This window comes from Pimephales promelas, chromosome 2, assembly GCF_988280905.1.
Source record: "Pimephales promelas chromosome 2, fPimPro1.hap1.1, whole genome shotgun sequence".
NCBI classification, from domain to species: Eukaryota; Metazoa; Chordata; class Actinopteri; order Cypriniformes; family Leuciscidae; genus Pimephales; species Pimephales promelas.
In genome coordinates, this window is record NC_142770.1 from 38613731 (window position 1) to 38625511 (window position 11781).

At 37.1% G+C, this 11781-nt stretch overlaps 1 protein-coding gene across 3 annotated transcripts; it reads left to right on the plus strand.

The window, feature by feature from the left end:
• Positions 1-208: 208 nt before the first annotated feature.
• Positions 209-7858, plus strand: LOC148997352 (uncharacterized). Of its 3 annotated transcripts, XM_089122347.1 has the most exons (17): positions 209-994; positions 1430-1571; positions 1668-1754; positions 1841-2212; positions 3587-3682; positions 3761-3990; positions 4166-4344; positions 4432-4525; positions 4738-5085; positions 5197-5314; positions 5624-5715; positions 5801-5915; positions 6036-6125; positions 6538-6699; positions 6987-7012; positions 7070-7166; positions 7252-7858. In XM_089122347.1, the coding sequence occupies exons 1-17, from the start codon at positions 932-934 to the stop codon at positions 7455-7457; spliced, it is 2517 nt and encodes an 838-aa protein (XP_088978473.1). In that variant the 5' UTR covers positions 209-931; the 3' UTR covers positions 7458-7858. The 3 variants fall into 3 exon arrangements, with proteins under 3 accessions (XP_088978473.1, XP_088978476.1, XP_088978469.1); XM_089122343.1 differs by having other exon boundaries at positions 213-994; positions 6987-7166; positions 7252-7857; XM_089122350.1 differs by lacking the exon at positions 6036-6125 and having other exon boundaries at positions 210-994; positions 6987-7166.
• Positions 7859-11781: the final 3923 nt, after the last annotated feature.

Genomic DNA, 11781 nt, shown 5'->3' on the forward strand with positions numbered 1-11781 from the left:
ACTAGCGAGAAATATATATTTCATTTTCATAAGATCCACTCAGTGAGTGTACATAATCACCTGTTTGCTCGTTATTGCGAATATCTTTCAGATCTCGCCAGAATAATGTGAAACTGAAACGTTTTGGTTGCTATAACATGGACGCTGCTATCGGCATATTGACTTTCTGCATAAAAACAAGTTTTGATTACATTTCTAGCGAGAAATATATATTTTATTTTCATAAGATCCACTCAGTGAGTGTACATAATCACCTGTTTGCTCGTTAATGCGAATATCTTTCAGATCTCTCCAGAATAATGTGAAACTGAAACGTTTTGGTTGCTATAACATGGATGCTGCTATCTGCATATTTTGACTTAGTTTCTGCATAAAAATAAGTTTTGATTACATTTCTAGCGCGAAATATTTTATTTTCATAATATTCACTCAGTCAATGTACATAATCACTGGCTTGCTCGTTGCGAATATTTTTCAGATCTCGCCAGAATAATGTGAAACTGAAACGTTTTGTTTTGGTATGGTGCTATCGGCATATTTTTAGTTTCTGCATAAAAATAAGTTTTGATTACATTTCTAGCGAGAAATATATATTTTATTTGTTATAATATCCACTCAGTGAATGTACATAATCACTTGCTTGCTCGTTGTTGCGAATATTTTTCAGATCTCGCCAGAATAATGTGAAACTGAAACGTTTTGGTTGAGTCACGTGACTTCAAGAAGGATGGGGAGTGGGTAGTTGTAGAGTTTCTGGATCAAGTTCACAGTAGGTGGCGGTAATGCGCGAAATCGATGCGAATCAAGAAGAAGAAGAAGAAGAAGAAGAAGAAGAAGAAGAAGAAGAAGGCAGGAAAAGGTAGACATTAACAAAGAATATATATTAACAAGGAGGAAAAGGAAGCGTGGATAACTTGACCAAGCTGAAAAAATGAATCACCTTGAACCAGAAGATGCCATATTCCTGGTTGATGCGTTCCTGGACGAGTGCAAGGTAAATAACATTATCTCAGTGGTGGAAAAGCATACTAATTAATGCTAATTGCAAGGTGTAAGACCATAATAGACTCTGACTGAGGTATTGCAGGGAAGGTGCAAAATTAAAAACACTCCAAGCAAAGTGCAACTATACAGGTTCATTGTCTTTGTTCAAATGCAAGCTATAGTGCTGAGCTGATTTCCTACGTTAGAGCCAGTGAGAGTTTAATTAAATATTATGTAAAAACGTCTCACTTTCTTTTGTTCTTTTTTTTTTTAATGTAGAAAGGGTTTTCTAGATCTGTCTGTACAGTACAGGACCAGAATTCATCACATTAGAGTGAATTTTTACAATGTAATATTTATTATAACATTGTTTTTATAATGGGATTGTAGGTAGCAATGACCTTAGTGGGTGGAAGTTTATTCTGTGGCTCAATTGTTTATTTAGGTAGATCAGCATGGACGCACTGAAGGAGGGTCAAAACAATCAACAAAGCTGTGCGTTTGGCTTGATGAGGACAATGGTCAACCTCGGCCAAAAAGACGTAGAGCTGGGGAGAGACGAAAGCGAAATTCAGCTAACGTTACTGGTTGGTTTTTTGATATTTTTTTTTTTAGTTTTTTCATCAGTAGTTGCATTCATTATTAATTGAGGAAGTTCTAAATGGATATTCATATTTTTGCAGTTTCTTCAGCAAGCGTCACACCCTCCTGTGCTCCATCAACCAGCACAACTGAGACACTACAAGACACTGTGACCATCGAAAATTTAGGTTTTTTTCCCTTTATATTTGTGTCCTCATTTGTTATGTGTTAATTGCCCAGATTTACCATTGCCTTCTTCCCTTTTCATTTTTAGACTCCCTCATTCAAGAGGTCAGAGACCTCTTGGGAAATGGTGCTGAACAACCTCTCCCCTCACTTTGGAGGGACAGGCAAACTTCCTCTCTAGAAAATTGGACAGTATTAAGGCCCTTCATGGTGAACAATATGTTGTCATCAGAGAAGCCGAAGGAGGGGGTTTGCCATCATTGTGGACACAAGGCTGCAGTAGTGATGTGTAGAGACTGTTTACCACGATCACTCTACTGCACAGCCTGTGACCTTTCCACACATGAGGCCCTGGTGCTTCATAACAGAGCATCCATGGTGGAGGGGTTCTTCAGACACCTGCCACCATCCACTTTTGTTCAGCAGGATGAAGGAGGGAAATTCTCCTATTATGAAAAAGGTATTTTTTTTTAATCTCAGGTTATATACACTCACCTAAATTATTATTAGGAACACCAGTTCAATTTCTCTTTAATGCAATTATCTAATCAACCAATGACATGGCAGTTGCTTCAATGCATTTAGGGGTGTGGTCCTGGTCAAGACAATCTCCTGAACTCCAAACTGAATGTCAGAATGGGAAAGAAAGGTGATCTAGGCAATTTTGAGCGTGGCATGGTTATTGGTGCCAGACGGGCCGGTCTGAGTATTTCACAATCTGCTCAGTTACTGGGATTTTCACGCACAACCATTTCTAGGGTTTACAAAGAATGGTGTGAAAAGGGAAGAACATCCAGTATGCGGCAGTGCTGTGGGCGAATATATGCCTTGTTGATGCTCGAGGTCAGAGGAGAATGGGCCGACTGATTCAAGCTGATAGAAGAGCAACTTTGACTGAAATAACCACTCGTTACAACCAAGGTATTCAGCAAAGCATTTGTGAAGCCACAACACACACAACCTTGAGGCGGATGGGCCACAACAGCAGAAGACCCCACCGGGTACCAATCATCTCCACTACAAATAGGAAAAAGAGGCTACAATTTGCAAGAGCTCACCAAAATTGGACAGTTGAAGACTGGAAAAATGTTGCCTGGTCTGATGAGTCTCGATTTCTGTTGAGACATTCAGATGGTAGAGTCAGAATTTGGCGTAAACAGAATGAGAACATGGATCCATCATGCCTTGTTACCACTGTTGGGCTGGTGGTGGTGGTGTAATGGTGTGGGGGATGTTTTCTTGAGACACTTTAGACCCCTTAGTGCCAATTGGGCATCATTTAAATGCCACGGCCTACCTGAGCATTGTTTCTGACCATGTCCATCCCTTTATGGCCACCATGTCCCCATCCTCTGATGGCTACTTCCAGCAGCATAATGCAACGTCACAAAGCTCGAATCATTTCAAATTGGTTTCTTGAACATGACAATGACTTCAATGTACTAAAATGGCCCCCACAGTCACCAGATCTCAACCCAATAGAGCATCTTTGGGATGTGGTGGAACTGGAGCTTCGTGCCCTGGATGTGCATCCCACAAATCTCCATCAACTACAAGATGCTACCCTATCAATATAGGCCAACATTTCTAAATGCTTTCAGCACTTTGTCGAATCAATGCCACGCAGAATTAAGGCAGTTCTGAAGGTGAAAGGGGGTCAAACACAGTATTAGAATGGTGTTCCTAATAATCCTTTAGGTGAGTGTAGGCTATTTTACATCTTACACAAACCCTGGTTTACTCCAACAAACATGCTGGATGAAGTTTTGTTTGATAGAAACAACAACCTCACTGTTTCATTTACACTAATATGTAAACTAATTCTGCTTTTTAGATTGCATGTTACCAATCGTTCCTCCCTGCTGCGACTGCTCCACTGGGCAAACAAGCTTTTCCAGGGGAAAGCCAGTTATTTTAGTTGGAATGAATGGTAACTTTTTTTATTTCTTCATATTGTGTTTTTTGTTTCTTGTGAACAATAGATAATTGTTTTTCTCTGAAATTTCAGGAAGATACAACCTATTCCTTCCATCAGTAAACTGCTCCTGTGGAAAAACCTTGCCAGTAACCATGAGTGATTTGGTTGAAAGTGGTTACTGGCCAGCCACTGTCAATTTTGAGACCTTGTACATGGTGGACTTGTTCACCACGTATGAAGATCTTAAAATCACTGCCCCAGGGATGTCAAGACAAGCTTTTGTCAGCATGCTTGAGTGTCGTACAAAACTCTTTGGGCGAGTGAGTGGACTCATCATTTCTTATTTGGATTACGTGTTAAATAACTGTTTCATTGTTAGGACTTGTTCTTACAATCCCCAATGTTTCAGTACATATTTCTTGATGGAGCCCTTTCTTCGTCCTGACCATTGTCTGAAGCCAACCTTTTTTTTTTTTTTTTCACTTTTGCTCTCAGAGTGGTAAGATATGTGGGGACACAATGCAGAGGGCCTTCCTTGAATGGGCCTATGCCAAATTTGAGGTTGACAAGCTGTCTCAGGTCCAGCATTTTCAGTGCCCTGCATGCACACCCACCATGTTGGCAGTTGCAGTGGATGGGAACCGCAAATTATATCGTTTCAAAAGCCAACCAGGGTGTGTAACATTCAAGTACAATGAAAAGTACAAATCAAGTACAAATTACTTCTATAAAATAAATTTGACCCACATCTACATCTATAGACCAAGACCTGATGGGTTTTTTGATGGAGTCTTTTTGGCCAGTGATGCTGAGGTGTCCTCCTTTGTTGATTACATCCATGGAAAAACTGGACATGTAAGCTAAATTTATATTTCTTCATGTGCAACACCACAGTTTCACATTTTTATGAATGCTTGCCAGTTTTTCTCCCCCAAATTTAAACATCATTTGCTTTATGTAAGTGATAGAGCGGCATTACTCCATCAAATGCCATAATACCATGATTTACAGCTTATTTTATAAAATGTAACTGTGTAAATGTCTGTATTTGCCCTCATCTGTTTAAGAATCCAGGAAAAGGGAGATGTGGTGCGGGTCAGTGGACCGCAGCACGAGAGTCCGCCAACAAGTCTGCGAGTAAACTGGATGAGGAAGGTGTTGAAGTGGCTGTCTGCCGTCATGGGGTTTTGTTGAAGGGATTGAATATGTTCCGTGGAGAAATTTTTGCATACCCATTATATCTCCAGAAACAGCTAGCTTCACAGAACGTTCAGTTCTTTTGCTCTGATGTGGTCTGCAAATATTGGCCATATCTGGAGAGAGTTGTGGACCACTGTCCAGAGTTGGAGGACTTGCTGGATATGCGCCCATTTCTTTCCATCATGCATGCAAAAGCGCATTCATGGATGTGTGAGGTAATCAATTAGATGTATTTCTTACCATTTGTACCACATGTTATGATTGTCTGTCCTCTGCCCCTACTTGTTTTTTTTCCAAATGATTACATTCATGTAAATGTGTTGCAGTTAAAATGGGGGGGACGCAATCAGGAAGGAGCTGGAACAACAATCGGGGAGGAGGTTGAACAGGTTAACAGCTTCCTCTCCCGAGCAGCCATATGTTCCAAGTACATGTCAAAAGCCGGTAAGCATTTTTCATGTATAGTTGTGTCAAAATTGAGACCAAGGGGTTTGAACACTGATTCTCGGCCTTTGCATTTTAGAGTTCCATGCATGGGTCAAATGCATAGGTGAAAACAAGAAAATAAGTCTAATCAGCTTACAGACACTGATCAGTATTCTCTTTATAATAATTTATCTTCTGACTCATTAATTAAGTGTATAATTATTTCCAGGTTAATGTGACAATATTAGAGAATGATCAATGTAGTATCTGTCTGATCTTTGGTCCTCACTGTGAACCTAAATTACTGCACATTCATTGTGTGTCAAGTTCGCACAGACATGCTGACAATCCAGGCAAGTGGCTGGAACAAGCGAAAGGCAGAAAACCTTGACCGGACATTGGCCAAAAGATACGTCAAGGTACTTACTAGGCAAATATGCATAACAACATTTTTGTTTTTAAATTGTCTCAGCATTTGTCAACATGGACATTTCTTTTGGACAGACTGTACAAAGGATTGCAGAGGCAACAAAAGACCTAGAGAAACTCACCGCTGAGTTATCTCTACAGCAAGACACAGTCCAGCAGTGGGTGTCTGATGTTCAGCAGTGGACCTCAGGTAATTTGAAAAAATTATTTAATGGCATATTTTAAAGCATCATTGGCTCTGCTCTTATACAGGGGATCTAAAAGAGGCTGATTGTAAATGGGCATTCATTTGTTTTTTTGTCATACAAAGAAGCAACAATCCAAAATGACCTGCAGAGGACCATCGAGGGGCTATATTTGGGCATCAAACAGCGAAAATTTCAGCTGTATCGTCAGTCTGGTGAGAGCAGAAAAGGCAACTAGTAATGCAGATTTTTGAAAAAATGAATTCACTACTGATTTATACATAGTAAAAATAGCAAACCCATTTATATAAAAAAAAGTATGTTTACTACAAGTCAGGGCAGCATACTGAAAAACTGTCAAAATCATAATAAGGTTTAGTGCAATATCCAAATATTTCCAATATTTCTGCAAAGTGCAGAGATGTCCTGACCTATCTATTTTGTCCTCTATTTAAAAAAAATTGTATGATTGTTTAAAATAGATTCTGGAAAAAATGCAAAAAAGATTACACAAAATCTGTCACAATAATCATAACACATACATGCATATTGTGAAGTTGTATTTTGTATGGTGCTATTGTGTAGTCATCGTGTGAATCCACACTCATTTTGTGTTTCTCATTGAAGGTGGGAATAAGCGAAGGCATCAACTGAGAAAAAAGATTGCTGTTGAGAAGAAAGCCTTGGAAGTTGCCATCAATGACTACAATGCTACTGTGGGGGAAGTTGAAAAACTCCCTCCTCCCAATGAACTCCTGGCTGTGGACAACTACTCCTGGCCATGGGAATGTAAGTACTTCCTCTAAAATGCACTGAATACAATTTGTTTTATGCACACATTTTGATGTAAATATGGAATTTGATGTAAAAAATGTTATATGATGTTAAAAAAATAAGACATGGGGCAATATGCAAAAAAAAAAAAAGAATGCAATTTGTAAATGTATGTGATCAAACCCCTTCGTGAAGCGCTGGGGTTCTATCTCATCCTTCCAGGGTTTATTTCTCTATTGTAGTATTCTCTATTCTCTATTTTTATAGGCTGTAAGATCACACTTTGACGTAATGTATTGCAGGTCATGGTGATATGGAGCGGAAAAAAAATGTTTTTGACAAGGTAATGCTGCTGGCTAGACTGAAAGAAGAAGAAGTTATTGTGGTTCGTGAAGTCAAGCAGCACATGGAGTACATGAGGAGTGTTGCTGGACTGATTGTAGAGTTTACCTTTCAGCTCACTGAAGACACCAATGGGAAATGTAAGGACAATAAATAGTTTTTTTTCAATTTGCTTCTCTGGAAACCATTGGCTCATTTCTTTATATTTTAATGTCACATTTTCAGGCAGTACAGAGGGCTTAATGGAGAAAGGACGTGAGGGACTACTTTCTGTACTGAAGAAAAGATTGTGTGAAGTTGAAGCACAACTGGCTACAGCACGCACAACATACAAAAGTATTCTTGGACTGCAAACATTGTCCTTCGATGACTTCTCTGAAGAGGAAGACTTAGAGGGTACTTCCTCAACTGATGAGGAACTGGGAGAGTAGTTATTAGGTAGAAAATGTGTATGACTCTATGAAGATGTCAAAGCACAAGATGTCAAACATGAGAAATTACCTTGTTTTTTTTTTTTTGTTTTTTTTTTTGCATTACATTGGTTGAAATGTATTGCGCATCCATACATAGCTTCATTGTATTTGTATATATTTTGTATATGTAATGTAGTTAACTGTACATAGCCTATTGTATTGTTATTCTCTACAACAGTGTGCTATGATTCCACATGTTAGAATATTCTCTCTCTCTCTCTCTCTCTCTCTCTCTCTCTCTCTCTCTCTCTCTCTCTCTCTCTCTCTCTCTCTCTCTCAATTCAATATTGCTTTATTGGAATGACTGTAAATATTACAATATTGCCAAAGCCTTTAAAAAGACATCAAAATAATAAAATATTTTAACATAACTTCTATCGAAATGTACTTCTTAAATAAACTGTACAAATTAACAGTGTAACAAATTATAATATCTCTGAACATTTTACACCACAGTGTTTTAACATACATACAAATTATAATATACGTGAACAATTTATGTTTTGTTTTTGTTTTCCCTGTCGGGAAAAAGAAAACACCGGACATTAAGTGGAAAATTAAATATCTCTTGTTTTTAAAGATATTTGTGTTTTATAACTCAGCACTACAGTAGATTGACATCAAATATGATGGTTTTAAAAATCACACCTTCAGTTATGAAAAACAAATGTTAGCCAGACTTTTTCCAGACAATATTGGGGGAAAAAAGATACTTAATTATTAATAAGATAAGAGAAGTTTCCTTTCGAATTATCCAACGTGTATATCCCGTTAATACTTTCTTAAAGAAATTCAAGGTAGATGTTAATGCAAATTGTTCTTTTTGTGGACAGCACCCAGAGATTAGTGCATTTATTTTGGCTTTGCCATTATTCTAAATTGTTATGGAAAGATTTTTCCCATTTTGTTATTGATAACATTGATAAGGATTTTTCTCTACTCTGGGAAAAATGTTTTGTTTGGAATTGTTAGTTGGAAAAATTAGCAATTAGACAAAAACAAAATATTCTTAATGATCTTTTTTAAAACAAAATTTTATATACATAAATGTAAATTTTCAGGTCAGAAACCACTTTTCGATGTTTTAAGTACTGATGTACAACATTACTTTGGGACTATCTCTGACTCGTGTAAAGAAGGATTTAAAAACAGTTGAAATATGTAAATCTTTTGATATTTTCCTTTGATGTGTAAAAATATTTTCAGACTAGTTATACTCCTGTATTTTTTTATTATTCGTTTTATATTGTGACTGTTTATATAATGTTTTCTATTTTTTTTTAAATGTGTTTGTGTGTGTTTTTAGGAGTTTTTCTGTACATTTTTCATAGCGGAAGTGGCAATATGGGCCGTTACTATGGAGATGAGGACAAGTCTGCTTTGCGTCACGTGAGCAGAGCAGTTGGCGCGCTGGTCTCCTGTTTTAGTCAAAATATCGTCATTAAACGAACATTTTTGTCTTTTCTTAGCATAGATCATATACATGCAGTATAATTATTTATTAGACAGTCTGTGATATTTGATATATTGGGTAGATACATGTTTTCACAACCCTAGCACGGCCCTAAAACGGAGGAACTACAACTGGGTTGCTGATGTCAACACAAGTACTGAAGAGGGGTCTAGGGAGTTGTAGTTTTTTTTTTTAACCCGGGGTTTTTCCTAAAATTGGAAGTTGTAAATACTTAATTGGTGGCATTCCAGGGATTTGAGGGGATGTAAAACACATTTTTGGTATCAGAATTTAAATATTGTCTTGTTCAAAGGGGGATTTTTTATTTTCACACCATAGACCCCCCCCCCCCCCCCCCCCACCCCTTGGTGACTATAACCATGACTACTCAGCTTACAACACATGTCAACACCTTTCTATTACAGTTGGTCTCATGTCCGTAACCCTTTTTGTCCCATAATTACAAGCCTTCAAATGTGCCCTGAGGTTAAGGTTAAAGGGTCAATATCTCAAAGCAGTAATAATATAGAACCTTCAAATTAATATATATTACTCTCCAGGCCAAGACGTTTCCAGTGATATATTTGGTGTAGCTATATGACAAAGTTTTTTTGTTTTTTTTTTGACAATTAGGACATATATGCCCTAACAGTTTCAGGTTCAGAAAGCACTTTGAGGGCTTCAAGTTTGTGTTTGTGTTTGTGTGTGTGTGTGTGTGTGTGTGTGTGTGTGTGTGTGTGTGTGTGTGTGTGTGTGTGTGTGTGTGTGTGTGTGTGTGTGTGTGTGTGTGTGTGAGAGAGAATATAAATTAGTTTAATTCTGCTCATACTGTTGTGACATTGTGAGAGTAATATTAATGTTATTTTCAGCTTTTCCCCTTTAACTCTCTCTGATAATCTGAGATTTGAGTTGTTATCAATTGATATTAAATCTGTAGTGAGTCTAATGATGATTTCGGCTGGTTCTGGATCAGCTGTCCGTTGTGTGAAAGTGACCTTTCATGTGCTTTTGATTTTGTAAAGTGACTTTGAGCATCAGATAGAAGCTATATTATCATGTTGAAGGAGGAATTAATATAGATTATCTAGTTAGTTTTCTTATGAAAAGATGTGACAGATGTAATATCTCATACTGCATATGTGACTGTGTGTGTGTTTTATTCAGAGGTGGAAGTAACGAATTACAACTACTCAGATTACTGTAATTAAGTAGTTTTTTCGTGTACTTGTACTTTTATGAGTACATTTTTTAGTCTGTAATTTTTCTTGTACTTGAGTACAAATTAAGTTAAGTAATGTACTTCACTACTTTAAAAATGCCATTAATTACAAAGTACTTGTACAATTTGAATTCAACAATTATTCAAATCTTTGACCAGCATTTGGGTATCCAATGGAAATAACTGATCGTGGGCGGGCCAATAAAAACCCTTGTATTTGGAGCGAGAAAAAAGCCCGGTTCCTGGAGAGCTATATTCGTCCTCACACGTCCTTCAGTTTGTATTTTAGTGTTATCAAAGAACTTTGCCGTAATGGACATGGACATTCGAGACACTGAATTCATTGAAAATTCCGAAGAAATACCAGATGACGAATGCCTATGACCCCACATGGAGGAGTTGTTCTTATACAGAGGAAGGAAAGGAGATGTTTTATAGAAACTTTGTTTCTGCAGTGATATGTGATAGTTCAGTTGTTTTTGTTTTTAAAGTTTGGTAGACCTCACGATAATTTGACTAAAAACATCACTTGAAACATGAGCTTCAGCGTTACTCAGGTGACAAGCACATATACCGTAATAAAGATTTAGCATTGTAAACTTAGATTAAAAAGTTATATTGTATGTCATTGTCAACACAATGTTTTATTAATATTGAATCCGTGTTTTAAGCTTACAATGAAGAGTTTAATAATGACTCTTTCATAAAAACAGTATCTTGCCGGCCATGACCCACTGGCATAACAGTGTAACTGCACTGATTGTCAGTCTGTCTAGATGGCACATTTGTGTCAGTGCTAAATGCTGATAACTTTTGAAACTTTTGAAATATTAGTAGGGTACTTTTGGAAATCTTTATTGTAAAAAAAAAGAAAAGAAAAAAAGAAGTTTATAAATAAAATAACCCAATAAGTTTATTTATTTTGCATTATAATTCATTAATAATAATAATCATATTAGACCGTTTTTATAACTTGGTTTCCATAAAAGTAAATAAATATCACAGGCTAAAAGTAATTAGTAATTAGTACTTGAGTAGTTTTTGAGAGGGGTACTTTGTACTTTTACTTAAGTACATTTTTAACACCAGTACTTTTGCTTGTAATCGAGTATTATTTTAGCAACTACTTGTACTTGTACTTGAGTACAAATTTTCAATACTTTTTCCACCTCTGGTTTTATTTTAGGTATTCGAGGCCAGTCTGATGTTCTGCTGATCATCTGATGGTGAATAAGGATCCACTACAGAGACTCACAGTCAACAGAATCAACAGAGACTGAAGATACAGTGACTTCTCTGTTAGAAATTAAGACTTCATTTAGATTTCAACCATCCTCTGACAGACCTGATGAGGCGGCAGTGAAACACCTTTTATTTCACAGCAAATTACACTTTCTCATTCATAGATTAACCTTTTTATTTTTATAATGCACAGTATATAAAAATTTTGGAGTTTTAGAGTAAATATAGATCCTGAATGTGTGTGTGTTGTACCAGCAGAGGGCAGGCCCGGTTCTAGAACCAAATCACTGAGGGAACTTCTGAAAATAGTGAGGGTGCTCAAAATACATAGTTCCCACATGACGTCACAACATGCGGGCATTTGCCGA

Excerpts from the sequence above, each read along its gene's own strand:
- LOC148997352 (XM_089122343.1), top strand. The coding sequence starts at position 932 with ATGAATCACCTTGAACCAGAAGATGCCATATTCCTGGTTGATGCGTTC. Across the intron at positions 4,526-4,737 it reads TCCATGGAAAAACTGGACAT|AATCCAGGAAAAGGGAGATG; the intron begins GTAAGCTAAATT and ends CATCTGTTTAAG. Across the intron at positions 6,126-6,537 it reads TCAGCTGTATCGTCAGTCTG|GTGGGAATAAGCGAAGGCAT; the intron begins GTGAGAGCAGAA and ends TTCTCATTGAAG.